The following is a 21,625-nucleotide window of genomic DNA, read 5'->3' as shown; positions in this document are numbered from 1 at the left end:
ACATGGGTATCAGGGGTATGCGCTCAATACCAGATGTGTGAAAGCAAAAATCAAATTCGCAATGTTTTTCAGAATGTTTCAACATGGAGATTTATGGGAAATAACCCCTTATGTGTTTATGTATGCACTTATTAAACGTGTTCCCAGGTTTGCTTGAGTGCAAACATTGCTAATTTTACGTATCTTAGTATTCCTTTACTTGATTGTTATAGCTGTGCTTTTACACCAGCAAAAAGCTGAATGGAGACTTTATTAATGTCATCAATATAATTTGTTTTGTAGGCAGATTACGATCGAGCACAGACAACCATGAGCCCTCCTTTGACCGGATCTGACACTTACCCTAGAGGTCCAACAAAACTACCTCAATCTCAAAATAAATCCAGTTATCCCTCAAGCAGTTACCAGTATCCATCAGTTTACCATAAGCCATCTCCTTACCACCAACAGCCTCTCCACCCAAGTCCTCATTTCATGTCTACAGCTTCTTACCCCAGCTCTCCAAGTACAACATCAAGTATTTACCCTCCTCCGAGCTGGGGTTCATCCCCAGATCAGCAGCCATCTAGAGTGTCCCATGAACAATTTAGGGCTGCTCTGCAGCTTGTAGTCAGCCCTGGTGACCCCAGAGAGTATTTGGATGACTTCATTAAAATCGGAGAGGGCTCAACTGGAATAGTTTGCATTGCAACCGAGAAACACACCGGAAAACAAGTAGCTGTGAAAAAAATGGATCTCAAGAAACAACAGAGGAGAGAGCTTCTCTTTAATGAGGTATGTCAATTTCCCAGAACATTTTGAGATGAGAAAAATGTAATAAAAGATGGGGAAATTGCAAAGCTTTGTTAAGCATTGCATAAATGCTTCAATAAAATAATCACAACTGATGTGTTATTAATTGATGTGCAAACTTTTATCTGTTCAATTAAAAAAATGTACTTGATGTTTTAGTATTGTTTTGTTTATTGTTATTTTGTACTTTATTCTTACGTGATCTATATAGAGATATGATGAGCTGTCTAAAACAGAGCTCATCAGAATCCCACTATTTTTTTGTCAGTCAATTACTACCATTCATACAGTCTCCCAAGCATGTGACCTAGTTGTAATGTGCGGCTCCTGCCTTTCCTTTCCCTCTCACTTTCATGCTGTTGCTAATCCCGTCTTTTCTTCGGTTGCTTAAAACTAAAACTCTTATGCAAGCCCACATTGTCCCCTAACTTACAGTAACTATTGCCACCTTCTGCTCTGTGGACTTTCTGCCTCCCAACTCAATACACTACAACCTATTCAAAATGGTGCTGCAATAGAGTTATCTCCGTCTCTCCTAGGTCTGTCTCTTCCTCTCTCCTCCTGAAATCCTTAATGTTTTTTAACTTTGAAAGATGAAGCATCAACTTCAGCACTCTGTTGAGGGTTTTCTCTCTTTTTCCAGCAAATGACTAAATTGGAGAGATTTAAGAAATATTACAGAAGTAGTTCAGTGAAAGGTACATACTGTACAGGTAGCGTACAACATTCGTATTAAATCTTGATGCAAACAGTACGGTTAAGACAGCACAACAGATACTCAAGAGCGAGAATCAACTGAGCAGTATTGTATGTATTTATGTTTCTATATAATTGTAGGGGGCAAATGCTAACTAACACGAGGTACTGAATATTAATACTGCATATCATTTCAGTCCAAGCCACCCCACAGTCAAATGTAAAGCTAACTGTTGCCTTTACAAGAATATAGATCGTCTTCGGTTTGCCCCATTAATATCCAATAAGGAGTCCTTTCCAGATTAATACTTTCTATATGATGAGATTGGAGGCAATTTGTATTTGGCAATAGATATTCATAGAATTTTTACACTCAGGATTATTTTGTAAACCCCCATGAAGAAATTTAAGGAGGTTGCAAATATGCAGTTACATTATGCTACACGCAGTTGTCTTACAGTACATTTCAACATTTTAATTTTCAAGAGTTGGAGAGTTCTGAAACAAGATATGGAAGTGGTAAGATAGTTGAACCATCACGCAGTGATTATTTGCAAGCGAATGTCAGACAACAACGATTTTGCGCCTTGGAATATCATACGGTATTGCTTTTTTTTTTATTCAAAGTAGAAACTGGAAAGCCAGTACAGGCTTTATCATTGTATATTCCTTTTTTTGTATCTGCACAGGTTGTGATAATGAGAGATTACCATCACGAGAATGTCGTTGACATGTATAACAGTTACCTGGTTGGGGATGAGTTGTGGGTTGTAATGGAGTTTCTTGAAGGTGGAGCTCTGACAGACATAGTCACCCACACAAGGTATGTTATGAAAAAGTCAAAATTATTTGATTCAAGGCTCAAATTACTGGAATTTTAGACAGCTAAACGTGACCGTGATATCCACTGAAAATGAAGCAATATATCAATAGTACTGTAGCTCTTTGCAGATCAGTTAGCTACAGCAGGGGTGCTCCACTCCAGTCCTCAAGCCCCCCAACAGGTCAGGTTTTTAGTATATCTCTGCTTCAGCAGAGGTGGCTGAATCAGTAATCAACGAAGAAAACCAGTGCGCAAATCTCATCAGGACATAGAAGAAAGAAATGAAGACACCAAATAGTGCAATATTGTCAATTACAACAATGTGGTCAATGTTGAAAGCTCTATAAAGTTTGCACTCACGTGTACAACGTGATATTAGGGGGTTGTGGTTGTTAGAAGTTACCAACTTTATTTATCCAGATAAATGCTCCAGATCAACACCGATATTGTTCCACAAGAAAGGAAGGGAAATCCACATACAAAGGAGAAAAAGCAAAATAGTATAATATTGCTTTTAATATTAAAAACACAAAGTATTGCACTTACATAAGTGTCTTTGTGGTAGGCATTCAGACCACCCTGGGTCATATGGATAGATAACACTCCTCACAGCAACAGCATCTGCTCCACGGCCGTCACAGCATACACTGGGCTGATTGGTGATGTCTTCCACTCTGAATGTTGCCAACAAAGTTCCACTCTGTAATCCACGACTCACCCAACGCGCGTTTCTACTTAATAGTCTTCCTCAGGGGCAGATTATCCCCTGAGGAAGACTATTAAGTAGAAACGCGCGTTGGGTGAGTCGTGGATTACAGAGTGGAACTTTGTTGGCAACATTCAGAGTGGAAGACATCACCAATCAGCCCAGTGTATGCTGTGACGGCCGTGGAGCAGATGCTGTTGCTATGAAGAGTATTGTCTGTCCATATGACCCAGGGTGGTCTAAATGCCTACCACAAAGACACTTATGTAAGTGGAATACTTTGTGTTTTTAATATTAAAAGCAATATTATACTATTTTGCTTTTTCTCCTTTGTATGTGGATTTCCCTTCCTTTCTTGTGGAACAATATCGGTGTTGATCTGGAGCATTTATCTGGATAAATAAAGTTGGTAACTTCTAACAACCACAACCCCCTAATATCACGTTGTACACGTGAGTGCAAACTTTATAGAGCTTTCAACATTGACCACATTGTTGTAATTGACAATATTGCACTATTTGGTGTCTTCATTTCTTTCTTCTATGTCCTGATGAGATTTGCGCACCGGTTTTCTTCGTCGATTGCTGGTTGGATTTGGTCTGAGTCCTGTGTCGGAGCTGCACTCTCAAAGGACAGTATACTCTATATTGCTATTTGTGTTTAAAGTGGTGTTATTTGCGCTTGATTTTTGTATCACTAGTGGCTCAATCAATAGATGCTTCAGCACATGTGGCTCAACCAGAGGCTCAGTCAAAGACTTGAGGATTGGAGTAGAGCACCCCTGAGCTACAGTAATGAGAGCGGGACAAATGGAGAGCAGTACCATACCTAAGAACTTGTTGACTTACTTGATTTATCTCCATTATAAGTGACCTATTCTTACTCTACATATGTTACATGCATTTCTGTTAGAAAACGTCTGTTTTATCACAGATTTGCATCTGTCATAATAATTAAGCACTTCAAAAGATAGTCACATAAATGAATGTCCTATCCGAATGAATAATTGGAAAAAAAGAAAGGTATTTTTTTCTTTTTAAAGTAGTCTGCTATTCATGGCATTTGTATACGTTCCAACCATGCAAACTCTGCCAAAATGGCAATTTGCTTCCCGCTATGCAATTCTGTGCGATATACAACTTTTGTGTGAAAATGAGGCAAACTCAGAGAGGTAGAGACTAAGTAAGTAGAGGGCCTTATAGGGTAAGTTGGCTTGACCTATAAACCTCCAAATAGATTACTCCACGTGGGGAGATGGAGCACAGCCAGGAGAGAGATGCCTGGGAAATATGCAAATGTAACATTTTGTATTTGCATATTTCCTAGGTATCTCTCTCTCAGGTGTGCTTCATCTCCCCATGTCAATTGTATCCCCAGTTGTGTTTCATTTGCCCACCTGACTCTCTTTTTCACCCTCCCCCTTTTTCTTATATCTCTCTCTCTCCTCTCTGTCTATTGGCAGTATCAGGGTTTAAAGAATAGACCCGTAAGTTACATGGTGCGCATAATATAATGTGCCAACACATGAGTGTTTCATGTTTTAAATATATTTATGTCAACAACCTGTGCCAGCAAGCAAGCATAAGCCTCTCTCCTTAATCGATATGCGTCAAATATAAGAAGCTTAGCAAATTCTTCTGCAAACGAAAATAACACAAGTTTTACCGTATGTGTTTCTACACCAATGTTTGGAACCTTCATACATAGCCCTGTAAATGTTTGAAACGTCCAATCTTCGACAGTACTGTTTGAATGCAGCAATCCCACAAAAAACTGATTTTATTTTGCATAATTAAAACCAAGGGGCCTCCAGTGCCAAAGCATGCTCATTTCAGCGGCAGGAACCCTAGGTTTCCGGAGATAATTACTGGTGAAGGTGACAGAGCTCATCATGGAGGAAAAAACATACTAACAAGATGGCGTCAACCAATAGGAAGCTGCAACCGATGTCATTGCGGCTTCCTATTGGCTTGTGGATCCTGCAAGATTTGTAACCATATTATTTCCCCAGGAGGTATCCACACCGGTAAGTATCTCGAGGACATGGGAGGCCCCCAAGCTGAAAATATCGCGCTTTATTAACAGCGATCTTCCTGGCTCCAACTATGTTAATAATTCCCTGGCGGGATTGCTGCCTTAAATTATGAATGAATAGAATGAAAAAAAAACTGCAATACAGAATCTTGGTGAGGGAGGGCAAGTCTACGTGTATACATGTCTGTGTATATCAGAAGTCTAGTTGGTAGACCATCTGTTATTTATGCGGTAAACCATTGCTCCAGCAGAACAGAATGTCCTGCTGCAGTCACTCAACTTAATGGCCTAGATAAGAGGTTTCCAACTCCAGTCCTCAAGGACTACTAGCAGTGCAGGTTTAAGGCTATCCTGTCATTAGCACAGGTGGCCCTATCATTTTGACTGAACCACCTGTGCTCATGCAGGGGTATGCTTAACACCGGCACTGCTAGGGCTCTTGGAGGACTGGAGTTGGCAACCTCTGACCTCGATTAACCGTATGTCATTGTATGAATAAATTGGCATTATCAGTGTTTAACGCCAATTTTTTTGTCGACCTATTTACTAAAGCTATATATTGCCAGCAGTAAAGCAGTGAGGTTGTTTTTTTTTTCTTTTTTTACTGTGATATGTGTTATTTATTTAAGGTCTATCCTGCCTATGTATATAATGGCCAGTCTATACAGTGATAATTCCTAAAAATATTGCAGCAATCCTAATTTCCTTTTTTACCGGCAAATTTTAGTGCCGCAATATAAACCTTGAGTGAAAATAAATCAATTTTTTCAGTGGCAGTTACATGAATCTTCATTTTAACTCCTACACTATCATCATTACGCCTCAATTTAGCAGTAAGCAGTCATTATCTCTTAGATTTGATCTTTTCCGAAAATAAAAGTATTGTTTATTTTTAGTTTTTTTTCTTTAGTACATCTTATTTATTTTTTTTAACAATCATGTTCCTCCAGATTAGCAGAAAACATTTGTCTAAAACACATCTCCGGCAAATTAGGTCTCATGGCCCCGAGTGTGTGTTTGTACATCACGGATGAGTCATGTGTAGTCTTTTTCTATTCTACCCACCACTTTAGTAGTACTGTATGTCACAGACAGAGTAGATGGGAGTATACTGTATATACAGTAGAACATGTAAAGGTGCATTTTAGGGGGGAAAAGGCTGTAAGAAAATGAGTTTGTGTATGCACATATTACTCCGCTTGTTCATAGATAGTCTTTCATACAGTATGTATAGGGGGACATTGTACAGCAAACAAAGCTATTCTTTGCTTGAAGCGCCAGTACAACCAGCCTCACATAGATGAGACTCACAACTTTGAAAAAGCTGTTTGTGACTAGGGTTACTGGCTCTGCACTTCTGTAACCCAGGCTGTGCTGAAAAGCTGTGTAATATGGCAGTCATAAACTTATAGGGGTCCATGTTACAATGGACATGAAGTAAAAGGTGATACTGTGTTTGCACAAAAGTGGGTGGTAGTTATAGGGAAAGTAATATTTGAGCACGCAGTAAATTGTATTCTGCCTCACTTATTAAATTACCCCTGATGCCAGATGCAGGAAAATTGATATACTAAAGCAGGTCAGGAAATGTTACAGCTCGTTGGGCATTTTGTGTTGCATTTTAGCAGTGCTTTTACATTAAAACCACAGTAAAATGATGCCGCAGAATTCTTTACATAACATTATATTAAATTACAAAAGATATTATAGCAGAAACATGCACTGCACAACTCCAAAAATGTTTTGTGTTTCTTTTTTCGGTTGGCTATGAGGACTGAAGCAGGGTGTGTGTGGATTTGGCAAACTACTAATCAATCTCTTTTGAACCCTGTTTTCTGTATCATAAAAACAATTTTGTATGTCTGAGATACCATGGCCCAAATTACTATGTACCGGGGATACGTCACCTAAACTTTAGTGTAAATATATATCATCTTTGTCCAATCTGTATTGCTTTACTTTAAACTTTTATAGCCTACCCAAATAATCAAATACAGTACAAAGTTGATTGTTCAGACATAAATAACCTTACAATCTCAACAGATAGTGGGGGAGAATTGCATTATGCGTCAATGTACTGTAGGTGCAATAATTGAAGAATATAACAGTCACCAGAAGAATAAATATAGAAATAATAGGTCTTTCTTGGGCGATAGACCTTTAAATTGCCAGACTGGATTGATATTTTACAGAGATGTTTGAGTGCTGCAGCCGTACGTCTGAACCACACAGCCCTGCATGATAAGAAGGGCTCCGTATATTTCCGCAATAATATGAATGCATAAATTAAACATATATTTCTCCAAAGAATAATGTAAGTGCTGATATCTTAAAGCGGCAATCCATGCCAGTAGTAGGTGTCAGTAGACGCTATGCTTGGCTACTAGGGATCTCATAATGGTAGCTGTTCAAAGCTCCCATGCCCTGCTGGCCAATAGGAAACCGCAACGTCATCGGCGTTGCTTCCCATTGGCCCATGTGATGTGGGAGCGTTAAAATTTTACGCCCAGCTAGTTCAGCCGGTGCGGCCACAGGCACCTACTAGGGAGGTAAATATCTCTGAAAGCATTGGTTCTGGGACTGAAATTAATGGGGTTGAGCTCCGGAGACGCTCTGCTTCAATCCTAGATAATAAAAAAAAAATGTCTTGGATTGCTCCTTTAAGTCCATAGCTTTCAAACCCACACAAACTGACATGTGTCCAATGACACAGACGCAGCCTGCACTACAGTCACACTCACTGACCGCTTTATAGACATGCACATGCACAACACAAATGCATACACACAATGACACCTGCATGGCAGACACACTGATACCTACCTACTGATCCCTGTGTGCTCAAATACAGTAATCCCTGCAGGCACTCACTGACTCCTGAACAGACATTCACCTCTTTATAGACACATATAGGCACTCAAACATACACAAACATACCAAATGCAGCCCTGCATATATATATATATACTTACTGATCATTACGATTTAGGAGGTGGAAGTTCAGGAAGAGCGTTTCATGTAAGGCGTAGTGAGGCCTGCAGTCTGCGATTGGAGAACTAGCACAATATGTGGATATAGTATAGAAGTAGAGGACTACCGCTGTCCGTATCGGCTGGCTTGGGATCTAGGAGCTGAGACTCTTGGAAAGGCCAGCATTCAGAAAGGAGGACTGTCAGAAGTCTGCAACCTGTAAAAGGACATGAAATTACCCAGTTGCTGCTGTCCTTGTTTCACTTTGCATTGGACAGCATCAGAAACTAACTCCTCACAGGAATAATATTGGAGCATGATGCAAAACAGGTACTGCCACTGTATGGCCATAATGTAGAGCCACAATAGAGCACAAATATATTTGAAAGAGAGAGGGAAGGAAGTTTCACAGATTGGGTCCCCGAACTGTTTACAGTTGTCAAAAGGCAGCGGAGACCAGTGTATCAGAAAGATTGTAGGGTAGTGCTGAAAAGATTGTACACGTGAAGCATGAGATGCAGGATAATGGAACTGTTTTATGGGCAGCACCTTGAACATACAGTGATCATGAATTGAAAAGATACTTAGCAGAGATGTATGGAGTAGCAGATGATGCACCTATTGAATGCTGACACATCTAAAAGTGCCAGGCATGATGCAGTGTTTTAGAACTGAGTTGCCACTGAGAAAAAGGGAAAAGCAGGAATACAGGTATTAGAGATTTCACAGAAACAAAGATAGCAGAGCACATCGCGTCTCATACCGAGTAATATATTTAAATGAATGTGTGAAAAACAAAAACTAAGATCTCACTGGTAAGCAGAGCGAACAATGTAATCACCTCAGTACAACTTTAGAGATTCCGGCGAACACTGCAATTTCTGGCTAGTCGTATTGCACTGCACCCAGGCGGTCTGTAGCTGTGAAGTTCAGAGCTGACACAGTGGCTAAAAGTATCAATATTTATTTGGAACAGAACTACAATCCACCAAAAAAAGAATGGAATCATGGAACTTGTGAGATCATTGTAATAAAAAAAATATCACAATTCACTGAATAAAGCAAAATGTTGTATGAGTGCGAACCAAAAAAAAATAACAACAATATATATATTTGTTCCAATATTGCATGTAAAGATATGAATGCACTCAATATATAATGATATACAATATATAGAATATATTGAGTGCATTTACCAAAATATATAAAATAAACTGTAACAAAGCAGTGTGTTTGGATTATTTTTCAAAATGATGGCTGTAAAGATCAGGAGAACCTGAGGTGACATCCTGGAGCAGGTTGCCTGAGAACAATCTTTGCTACTTGAGACAATCCTGGTAATAGAGGATTGTATATTTGAGTCTCATCTGCAAAGGTCATTCTTGAAGAAAAAACAGTTAATGAGATCACTTAGTGAGAACATATGGAGGAAGAAAAAAGACAAATACCAGTTGTTTTGCGGCTGATGTGTCAAAATAAGTGTGAAACCAATTTTTGTCTATTGAAAGCAGTACAAATATTATTATTATTGTTTATTTGTGAAGCCCCAACATATTCTGTAGCGTGGTACAATGGGGTACAGAGTTATGTATATTACAAAAACATGAACAGTTACATGCACGTGAGGACAAGCATGCACTAACAGATACAAAGAGGTAACACGGGCCCTGCTTATGAGAGCTTACAATCTAGAGGAAATGAAGGACAATGTTAAAACAAGAAGGTAAGGTGGCTGCTTATTGTAGGATAAGGTTAGAATATGGCCCAGTCTGACAGGTGAGACCATTAACGTTTTGGGGGGGATGTTACATTGGGTGCAGATTGGTACAGCCACACAGCTGGTCCTAATGGGCTTGGAGGGGGAGGGGAGTTGGATGTTAGACGTATGGTGAGTAGCATTTCTTGAAAAGATGCGTTTTCAGGGAGTTTTTAAACATCTAAAAGCTGGGGTAGAGTCTGATGGTGCATGGTAGGGAATTCCAGATAGAGGGGGCAGCACAGGAGAAGTATTCTAGGCGGTAGTGAGAGGAAGTAATAAGGTGAGAGCAAAGACGGATGTCGTGGAAAGAACATATGGGTCGTTTAGGTATGTATGTGTGGATGAGGGAAGAGATGCAAGGGGGGTCAGTATCGTTAAGACCTTTGTAAGAAATTACTAAGGTTTTAAATGTAATACTTTAGGTTATGGGAAGCCAGTGTAGGAATATGCGTTGTGGAGCAGTAGAGCGGTTGAGGAGATTGTGGTATTATTGACAGGGAAGGAGGGTGTTGGTGTAGTGGTGGCAGTGAAAGGGGGGAAAGAATATTAATTCTGTTTTGGACATGTTAAGCTTCAGGTAGCAGTGAGACATCCAGGAGAAGTTTGCAGAGGCAGTTGGAGAAACTGGACAGGAGACAGGTGGAGAGGTCAGGGGAGGAGAGATAGATTTGGGTGTCATCAGCATAAAGATGATACTGAAAGCCAAAAGATTGTATTAGTTCACCAAGAGAGAAGATGTAAAGTGAGAAGAACAGAGGGCTAAGGACAGACCCGCGTGGGTTCCCAACAGAAAGAGGGATTGAAGAGTAGGAGACACCAAAGAAGGAAGCACTGAAGGAGCGGTTGGATTGATAGGATGTGAGCCAGGAGAAGGCTGCATCACAGAGGCCAATGGACTGGAGAATGTTCAGGAGACAGGGTTGGTTAACAGTGTTTAAGGCAGCAAAGAAGTTCTGGAGAATTAGTAGGGAGAAATTACCCTTAGATTTAGCTGTGAGAAGGTTATTGGTAACTTTTGTTAGTGCTATCTCGGTGGAGTTTAGAGGGCGGAAACCAGGTTGTTGAGAGTCAAGCAGGGCGTTGGAGGAGAGGAAGTGAGTTAGACGGTTGTATACAAGTCGCTCAAGTAGCTTGAATCAAAGAGGAGAGAAAGGGCGGTAGTTAGACAGGGAGGATTAGTCAAGTGTTGATTTCTTTAGAATGGGCGTGAGGAGTGCATGTTTGAAAGAAGATGTTCCAGAGGTTGTAGAGATGTTGAAAATTGGAGTGGGTGTAGGGCAGGGATGCGCAAACTGGGGAGCACAAGATTTATTGGGGGGGGGCGTGGCAGTTACAAAGGCCCCACGCTTTTTCCGAAGGTATTTAAATTGAATACCGGGGGACCGCGCAAGGCCTCTGTAAATAACTTACCGTGATTTAGCCAGCTTCAGGCGCTGCAGTGTCATGTGACGTGATGTCACGACGCTGTGGCGTCATTTGATGCTCGTCGCCGTGGCGTCATTTGGCGCTTGGTCACAAGTAAGGGGGGGAGAGAGCAGGCAGGGGGGCACAACACCAGAAGTTTGCGCACCCCTTGTCTAGGATATGTAGGTTTGTGCATGTGAAAGTAGGTGTTGGAAGGTGGATAGGGTAGAGTGAGGTAAAAGGTTAGGAGTTGGGGATCAGAGAGAGGAAAGGGCATGTTAGAGGGATTAGAGACAGAGCAGAAGCAGGAGTAAAGCAGGTCAAGGAAGTGGCTATTGCAGTGAGTAGGAGAGGTAGTCGACTTAGAGAGACCATAGGAGAAGGCTAGAGAGATAAAATGGGCAGCTGAAGTGGTAATGGGATTGTCAATAGGTATGTTAAAGACTCCCAGATGACAATATAACAATGTCAATTTTGTTTGTACAGACCATGTGACTAGAGCTTTAAAATGAAAAGATACATATCATGTTAAATTTAAGCATCAGAAATCAGAACTATAATTAAACACACATTAGGTCAAATTAATTTCTTCCATGAAGAACTGATACTGCTCTGGCGTATGATCTTTGTCAATTATAAAAAAAAAATGAGTAAACCTCTTTCTTATACAGGGTGTATGTGACACGGATACTATACATTACTGTACAGTATTTGCACTTTTGAGGATCTTGAAACATAAACCCCATTGTTTTATGCTAATTGCTGGTCCCTGCTTGGCTTTAGTAGCTTGATGTTTTACATTCATCAATCTTATTTTTCAGAATGAATGAGGAGCAAATAGCTACAGTCTGTGTATCTGTTCTGAAAGCGCTGTCATACCTGCATAATCAGGGAGTTATTCACAGGGACATCAAAAGTGACTCTATTCTGCTCACCAGTGACGGGAGAGTAAGTATTTTATTACCTGGTCGACTTGTTGTAGGTTTTGTGTCATTTTAATGGACCAACATGAGAGTTCTTCACAGATAAATATACAGTTGTAATTTAAGTTCCTTTAAGAAGAGAACAGATGCATCAGAGAGATTATTCTCTGGTAACTTCTCTATTTTTGTAGTGTGTCTCTGAAAACATGGTGTTGTGCTACATGTGCATTGTGTATAGAGCTTTTAAAGCAGCAGTCCAAGCTGAGGTTTCTTTTATTTAATTTTGTTTTTCCCCTTTAATATGTGCATCAATACAATCCACACAATGATAAGTAATTAGCGAAGTTGCCGATCGATCTGTTCTCCTGTGATCGATTGGCGAAGATTCACGTGATGCGGGACATGTAAACATGCAGGAGATACCGGCACCCCGTACAGAGGCCTGTACCTTGGGAAGCAGGGTGTCCCCGGACCTGAAATGAATGAGACTCCGCTCTGGAGACCCCCTGCTTTAATCCTATGTGCTACAAATAAAAACAGCACGATTGCCTGTAAGAGCTGTGCGGGGAGACACAGAGAGCGGGACCGCTTCTCTCTGCTCTCACTGTGCAGCTCTTCCAGACCCATCTGTAGTCGATGGTTAGTAAACTGGAATGTTCAAAAAGTAATTCAGCTGTTAATCGTTTTGCTGTCGGCTATAGGTACAAAAATAGCTCGGCTCCAAAGGTCAATTCAAACACATAGGCTACAAATTATTGTAGAGCGAGAACCACAAGTGAGGGACATAGAAAGGGGGTATGAAAATGAGATAACCCAAGAAAAAGAAAGTTTAGGTGACACAAAAAAAAACATAAAGAGGCAGATTTTGAATAGCAATTGGTGGGAGGAATACATGTGCATATTTTTTAAACAAAAAAATGGCATTTCCAATGTTGTGGAACAATGTTGAAAATATAATCATATAACCACTTATGTGAATTAAAATTGTCTCAGCTACTATCATCCTATTCTTCCACTACATGCAACCTTGTCTTCATTCCCTCTCACCTTATCCATACTCTTATCCCCACTCTCCTCCCTATACATGCACACATTTTCATCTCCTCGCTCTGCTCAGGAACCTTTACTCTGCTTTTAAACATGCAATAGTCACACCTATACTCGAAAACAACACTCTTGATCATACAGTACTTCCCCCTCTAACTATCGCCCTGTCTCTCTCCTGCCTCTATTATCCACATTTCTTGAATGCCTCACTTGCTGGGTTTCCTCAATACTAAAAGCAGGTCATTCTATAGTCAGAAGTGGTCGTTTGGCCATATTTTTTGCTGAAAATCCCATTGACTTTAATAAGAATTTTTGCTATAAAAAAAAATGGGCGAACTGCCACTTCAGGCAATATACAATAAGGCCCATAGTCTCTCCTATTGCAATCATCTAAAACACTAATTCCATTGCAACTTTCCACTAAAGTACTGTAGGTAATGGTCTACACATTGCCAAATCTCTGCTCCCTTCTCATTTTGCTTGACCTCTCTGCTAGCGTTGCATCCTTCACTCTCCTGGTATCTGTAACAAAACCTCCTCTTATAATAGAGACATTATTTTTATGTAACCAATATCTAGTACTTTTTCAATACATGTTAATTTATATTTCCTAGATAAAATTATCTGATTTCGGATTTTGTGCGCAAGTTTCCAAGGAGGTCCCCAAAAGGAAGTCATTGGTTGGAACCCCATATTGGATGGCTCCTGAGGTTATATCAAGACTCCCTTATGGAACTGAGGTCAGAATAGGAAAAATGTGGCATTTTAATATCTGTTGTGATTGAGTTGAATTATAGATAAAGGGATCTAGGGAATTTTGAATATTGGTGGATTACTTGAATGGATCATGATAATCAATAACTGCCATAGCACTTTAGAGAATAGACTTACTATGGACGTACAACCTGTATGTGTGTGTATATATATATATATATATATATATATATATATATATATATATATATATATATTTATTTTTTTTTATTCTATATGTGTATATTTTTATTATATACATACTACTCAACCCCGTTATAACACGAACCGTTACAACGCGAATCCGCTTATAACGCGATGCAAGTGTGGCTCCCAGTTTTCGTATTTATGAATACTTTACAACACGATTATTGGTATCTTAAATACTTTATTGTACAATGAATACAATTGTACATTATTTCTAACGCGATCCGCTTATAATGCGATGTGATTCTTTGGACCCCAAGCACAGCGTTATAAGGGGGTTGAGCTGTACTTTGTTTTATATATATATATATATATATATATATGTATATATCTTGAGAGAAGTAATACATGTATAAAGCTACTAACTCTGTAGTTTTTAGAATCTGATTATATGATGTATTGTTACATTCTTGATCACATATAAATTTACAAGTAAATACATCTTAAATGATTTTTTTTTCTTGCGTACATTATGTACCTGGTTAGAAGCTCTAGAGTAATTTATGGTGAGTGAAAAAGTGACACAAATCCTCCAGCGCACAGCGCACAGCGCACAGCATACAGACTATACAGATATCACTTGTGAGCACGTGCACATGTCTGTGAGTAGGTTTGGTGACCATGCACTTCTTTAGCCCAAGCTTTGCTGTAAAAGCTCACTAATACAGCAGTCATACGCTTAATACGGCGTCCATGTTAAAATGAATAAGAAGCAAAAACGGGCACACTCTGATTGCTCATTTGCATGTCATTACCCAGCATCCCTGGCTGCAGTGAAAGCACTGTATGCTAAGCGATAATGGGGAACGACAGGATTAAAGCTTGTACAATGAATTAATCATCTGCAGGCGGTAAAGCAATATTAGTGCTTAATGCTTACTGTAGAGGCTATGGATCAATCTTAGAGAGTTTGTTTAACATGAGAGTAACATTTTGCATCTGTGTATTTGAATCCATTTGGATTGTTTTCAAACACTTTAAGGGAGTTATTCATTTAATTACACTGGTGCTGATCAGGGCACTATCACACAGAAACTCCCTTTTGCCTTTGGCATGGATACTTCCACTAATCAGCACTATCACATTTTAATTAATAACCTCCTAAGGGTGTTTGTTGGGGAAGTAAGGAATGACGCAGTGTCAGATATTCATTCTTTCCGGACCTTGTGCCTCCACCCTGTTAGTCGCCCACTGCTTTTTCTTACCTTATTTTGCATGTTTCTTCCCACTACTTTCTTGTTGCTTACATCTACTTTACAGAGGCTGAGCCTCCTACTCCAGTAAGAAGGGAAACCTTTGACTTCACCAGGGCCTCCTATTGCCCAGATGAACAACCCCTATACTATATATCATATTTTCTCATTGATCTCTCAATTTTGTAGGAAACATGGTTATTTCCGAAGTGGCCTATACTTCTGTAGCTGATCACCAGTATCAATTGTAACACATTTTATTAACAAGTTTCTTGTATTTGATGCAATTACAATCAAAACTGCATATATATATATATATATATATATATATATATATATATATATATACAGTGGTTGACAAATCACCAAAAAATCTACTCGCCACACAAAAAAATCTACTCGCCACCTAGTACCTTGTATTTGATGCAATTACAATCAAAACTGCATATATATATATATATATATATATATATATATATATATATATATATATATATACACAGTGGTTGACAAATCACCAAAAAATCTACTCGCCACACAAAAAAATCTACTCGCCACCTAGTACCAAACGTGTGCTGCTTGGGCCAATATTTACTCGCCCGGGGGTTAAATCCACTCGCCCGGGGCGAGCAAATGTATAGGTTTGTCGAACACTGTATATATATATATATATATATATATATATATATATATATATATATATATAAAATCGGGAGCTTGATGGATAGCCCCTACTTATATAAATAACACATTTTAGACCCCCCGTAACAGACTAAGTGAATGAGAGCACATAGAAAAGCAGGAGTGGAGTTCAGGATTATTGTGGGCTCATTGATATGCTATTTTCTTTCTTCAGGTGGACATATGGTCGCTTGGAATAATGGTGATAGAAATGATAGATGGAGAGCCTCCATATTTCAATGAGCCGCCATTGCAGGCAATGCGCCGGATTCGAGATAACTTGCCACCACGGGTAAAAGATGTGCACCAGGTGAGAATGCTCATTTTTATAATAAAGTCATTTCTTTTAATTGTTTCAAAATGATGTATACTGTGCAAAATTCCATATTCCCACTCTAAATCTGCTTAGTAAAATGACCAAATTCCAATTTATAATGAACATTAAAAGAGAAAATTAGGGCCGGTGATGATACATTTACAATCATACATTGTAAGACTGGGTTCATGTTTAGCTTAGGGTAAGATGAATCACTGCACCAATATAACTGTTACGGCAGACCTGTTTCCCGGCATATGCAGACAAAGATGCTGGCCCATATTTACTAAGCAGTGTTAATCCATAAGGCACCTTACGACCCGTTTACTTCAGTCATTGTAACAATATCATTGGATAAAAGAGATCCATGTTAAACTGGACAAGCATATATTACAAGAAAAACCCTGCTCCACTCATCCCAATCAGGAGTTGATTTCTTTATACAGGAGGGGTGTGACTCTGGGAGGGATACAGCATATATCGAAAAAGAACAGAACCCAGTAAGGTGCACTCAAAAGAGAACTTGATCCATGTTAAGTGGACAAGAGGCAAGAAATGACCCATTATGAGTACTCATTTTCATGTCATTACCCAGAGTCCCTGGCTACTGTGGAAGCGCTGTGTGAGTTAGGGGTTAAACAGGTTTGGGGGACCAGCTTGACATGTGAATGTGCTTATAAGTGTTCATTTCTGTGGTCTATATGAAGGTTACCTTATGGAATAAACAATATATGTATTGTGTGTCCACTGATATCAGATGCTAAAATTGTGATGCTTCTTTAACTTTCGGAAATGAAAAATAGCAGTTCTCCAATGGTCTTATGCACAAAAATATACAAAATGTATTCAAATTCAAAAGATTTTTTTAAAAATATATACATTTTGTATATTTTTTTACATAAGACAATTGGAGTGCTGCTGTTCTTCTTGTCCTGGTCTCTACAAGTTTTCCTGGCTGGCGGACTTGAACTTGATATGCACCCATGGCCAGTATATCGACAGTATCGTGAGTGCTCTTTTCTGTGGACATCTTCTTTAACTTATGACACTTTTGTCGTCTCAGGTTACTCCTGTACTACGCGGATTCTTAGACTTAATGTTGGTGAGGGAGCCTTCACAGAGAGCAACAGCACAAGAACTATTGAGACATCCATTCTTGAAACTCTCAGGACCCCCTTCATGTATCATTCCACTAATGAGACAATACAGGCACCACTGAAATCCCGGAACACACACCATTACAGAAAGGAATTTTCAAGAAAAAGAGACTGAGTAAGAATGATCCCCAACCTCAGAAACCACGAGCGATGCAAACTGAAGCAGCTTCTTCATATCAAAACTGCCTATGATGCTGTACATCAGGAGTGGTCAACTCCAGTCCTCAAGACCCAAAAACTTGTCAGGTTTTAAGGATATCCCTTATAGCACAGGTGGCTCAATCAAAGACTGCACCACCGGTGCTGAAGCAGGGATATCCTTAAAACCTGACCTGCTGGTGGGTCTTGAGGACTGGAGTTGGCCACTCCTGATGTACATTGACTATATAATACGATGGGGTGTGCTGTATCAAAAACCTCACTTTTGTGACACCGTTTGTGTTTTTTTTGTAATGGAAAATGCAGACTTTTTAATAGGATTCTTTTGAAGTGAATTTAGTACATCCAGATGTACACCCACAATTGAGTTGAACAAAGAGAGTTAAATGGCATTTCTTTAAATACTATAAATCCTTCTTTGAGGTAAAATGCACTTTTTTTCAAAAGTAGGAGTGTACCGTATTTTGAAATGAATTTGTAATTTTCTGTATAATACTTTTGATAATTTGCAGGTTTTTGATGTTCATTAAACGTTGTGCCAGTTCAAAACCAGGTGTAATTTACCAAATCTTTTAAAAATTCCTACTTTTATAATCCTTTTGGAAACATCAACACCTTTTGTTTTATGTTGAATGTGTCTCTTTTGCTTATATGAAATTTCAAGGCACATCTTAAACCCGGGAGTGGTTTGCAATATTATTTTTCACTGCTTTCAGACCCTATGTCCCTATCAAGGTTAATACTGTACTGTTAAATACTCAAGTAAAAAATATGAAATTATTATAGTGGCATCAATAAATTAAATAATCTTTTTCAGTACGGAAATGGTTACATTGGCTAAAGAAACATGGAAATACATACATAGATTGTTGTTTCTTCATTTTATGTATTTAAACATTGCACATGTACTATAAGGAACTTACAGATTCATATTGACGAAGCAAATTCAGTGTTGCAAATAAATTATTTGACATATTTTGGCCCAGCGTCGTGTGCCTAATTTGTTTTGTTTTTTTAACTTCAGATGACATATTTTTGCTTTGTTTAATTTATTTGTAATTTATAAGGTTTTGTGACCTATCGGTATTTTTACTTGATTCTGGGTAAGTAGCATATAACGGAATTCAATATATTTATTTTTCATTCTATTTCTGTTTTGGCTTAGAAGATATGTTTTTATCATCCCAATTGACTGCAGCAGTCAACATTTAGCAGGTATGTTCCACATTTTCATCATACTTTACTTGTGATGATGTTGTAGGATGTGTTTGACTTGATACACTTGTGCTGCTGTCTGTTATTTTTTTAACTGACAAAAAATGGATGATTACAAACTGGTGTTGCTTGTTGAATGAACTTGCATGTCAACACTAAATAGATTTGTGTTTCGCAACCACTGGATTCATTATTATTTCAATGCAAAATAAACTTTATTTATTAATGGGCGTGTGTTTTTATTTTGTATAATATATGCTAACATTATTTAAAATTATTTTATTCGCACGTCATTACAAGGAAACATTCCAGTGCACTCAAAGTAATGCTGCTCGGTTACATATTTTAGTGTATACTTACTACAATAAATGAGATTCATAATCATGAACTACAGGTATGTCTAATAAAAGGAAAAGCTCTAACACAGATCTTGATTAGAAGGGACTAGTAGTCGTATTGGCCCCAGAAAATGTACAATACTTTATAGGTTGTGATACCTTGTAAGGGACCAATTCATCGTACAAGATTTTCTTGTGCATCAGGTTTCGAGACGGCAGAGGTCTACTTATCAGATGTGATCGCTAAACTGAAAATGGGAGTCTTAAATACATAGAGGGTGAGGTTCGTCACAGCTGAGGTCTTCATCTGTGAATGAGGTGTTCAAATACCGAAGCTGGGGTATTGTCTATGGTGTCTTCATCCATGAATGAGATGTTTAGAGGATAAACATACTAAAAAGAAGACTGACTGGAAGTCAGACTGAAGGGCCTCACACAGAATAAATACTAATTTACACATCATCATTTATTGGGGTACCACAGGGTACAGAGTGAAGTCGATCACATATGTGAGTGTACTCCTCCATGTGAGAGTCTTCAGAGTTCAACTTCCAACAAGTGTGCGTTTCCTCCAGTGATCCTATTAGCAGTTATCCTATGCTAGAAGTCAGAACCTACAGTACTGCATTGAACAAATTGGGTTAAAGACTTTAGCACTTCACCAGACCTACTACATTAAGGATAAGTATATTCAGACAGGGGTATTGTTCTCGGACAGGTAGGTGTGAATCAAGCTGTAGCATGTGCCATAGAAGTTAAAGGTTTTCACAGTGAGTAGTGAAGCTACAGTGTCCTGATTAAAGCCATTTTCCAAGAAGTCTTGTGTCCCATCCTGAGTGTTACCGAGGTTACCTTTTAAAACTAATGCCTGTAAATCATTAGTCGACTTTCCGAGTAGTGAAAAGTGGTAGTGGTGTTTTGGTGTCAGATATGGAGTATTTAAGGCAAGGGTGCTGAACTCCAATCCTAAAGCCCATTCACCCCCCCCCCCCCCAGGTCATGTTTTCAGGATATCCCTGCTTCGACTGAGCCTCTGATTGTGCCACCTGTGCTGAAGCTGGGATAGCCTGAAAACCTGGCCTGTTGGGGGGGCTTGAGGACTGGAGTTGACCACCTTCCTGATCTGTGGCACTTCATCCTTTTTGTGGAGGGCTTGTTTGGTTTCCCCAACAGACTGTAACTCCCATTCACGGGTGAATTATCCTTTTACTTCTATGGACCTTGATGTGCTGTGTAGCTTGAAGTTGCTGTGGAAATATGTTTATACAGTAGGTTTAATATTTCTTCTTGTGGCAGGGTGGAGTATATAATGCAGTTATTTCCATTGTTAGCAGTCTGATTGTGATGAGTAGATGGGAGAGATTCTCGTTGTTTATAATGTAGACTCAAAATAAATAATTCCTCAGTCACTAAGGAAAGAAAAAATACATATGTCAATAATCAACGAATATTTAAAAAATATATATCATCTAAAATATAATTATTTCAAAGACATGTTTCTATATTTATTTATGTTCTTATATATTTATTTTTTAATTAAAAATATATAGATTATGGGAGTTTATTAATACATATGTTGTGATAAAAAATAAAAGGTTAAGCTCTATTTAGCTTAATCATTACTAGGTAACTCTAACCTTGTCAAATTAAATTGTGCTTTCCTATTAGGTTTCTAAATACTGAAATAGTAATCATTTAACGAGGCAACCCAAGCAGCACATTAAATATATATATATTTTTTTATTGAAATATATGCAGCCTTTGATTACTTTTATTGAAAACTAATGACTTAAGCTGCAGATCGATTCATTCTCCCATAATCAATCAGCAAAGGTTCTGTTTACCAGGGCTCACTAAATGGCTGCCTTTCAGTTTCAAAGAAACTTCAGTCAGTGTAACTCAGCAGCTACAATGTATTCTTATATTACTAAGGTGACATTATCTATTGTTACACTTTGTAGCTCAAACTGCTGGGAATATTGGCAACAAATGATCACAAACAGGAAAGTGTTGCAAACATCTTGCATTGCTGGAGAAGTGTGTTAAAACCTGATATAGAAATCAAAGGATACTCATTGTATTAAAACTCATTATTAAAGGCATTAACAGTTGAATTTTAAAAAATGTAGTATCATCTAATACTACAGAACTGATTTATTTAACAAAAAACACATGTAGGATATTGCATGGATTGCACCTTTAATTTGTTTTAACTAACATAAATATATACTTTTATATTAAAGTATTAATATACCAACAGCACTATATAGAAAACGTGCACACAAAAATGTTTGGAAAACAAATGTATGTCAAATGGTGTAGAAATCCCTTCAAAGTATGTATACAATGCACAGGGTAATACTGAGCAACAGTGCCCCACAAATCCCACACAATCTTAGGCCTCGGACATGGTATGGCAGACAGCACGGATGCGTCCGCACGCTGAGCGAAC

The 21,625-nt window shown here is 38.7% G+C and overlaps 1 protein-coding gene across 4 annotated transcripts in view; it reads left to right on the top strand.

The window, feature by feature from the left end:
- The window catches only part of PAK5 (p21 (RAC1) activated kinase 5), a 199,234-nt gene extending 180,173 nt beyond the window's left edge, over window positions 1-19,061 (top strand). For all 4 annotated transcript variants that reach the window (XM_075596028.1, XM_075596031.1, XM_075596029.1 and 1 more), the window contains exons 4-9: window positions 283-774; window positions 2,178-2,311; window positions 12,006-12,132; window positions 13,769-13,894; window positions 16,164-16,298; window positions 17,368-19,061. In XM_075596028.1, the coding sequence (XP_075452143.1) occupies window positions 283-774; window positions 2,178-2,311; window positions 12,006-12,132; window positions 13,769-13,894; window positions 16,164-16,298; window positions 17,368-17,523 (1,170 nt within the window). In that variant the 3' untranslated portion in view covers window positions 17,524-19,061. The remainder of the gene's footprint in view (window positions 1-282; window positions 775-2,177; window positions 2,312-12,005; window positions 12,133-13,768; window positions 13,895-16,163; window positions 16,299-17,367) is intronic.
- Window positions 19,062-21,625: the final 2,564 nt, after the last annotated feature.

The sequence above is a fragment of the Ascaphus truei genome, chromosome 4 (genome assembly GCF_040206685.1).
Source record: "Ascaphus truei isolate aAscTru1 chromosome 4, aAscTru1.hap1, whole genome shotgun sequence".
NCBI classification, from domain to species: Eukaryota; Metazoa; Chordata; class Amphibia; order Anura; family Ascaphidae; genus Ascaphus; species Ascaphus truei.
The sequence above is the reverse complement of the archived record's forward strand: the minus strand, read 5'-3'. Positions and strand labels throughout refer to the sequence as shown.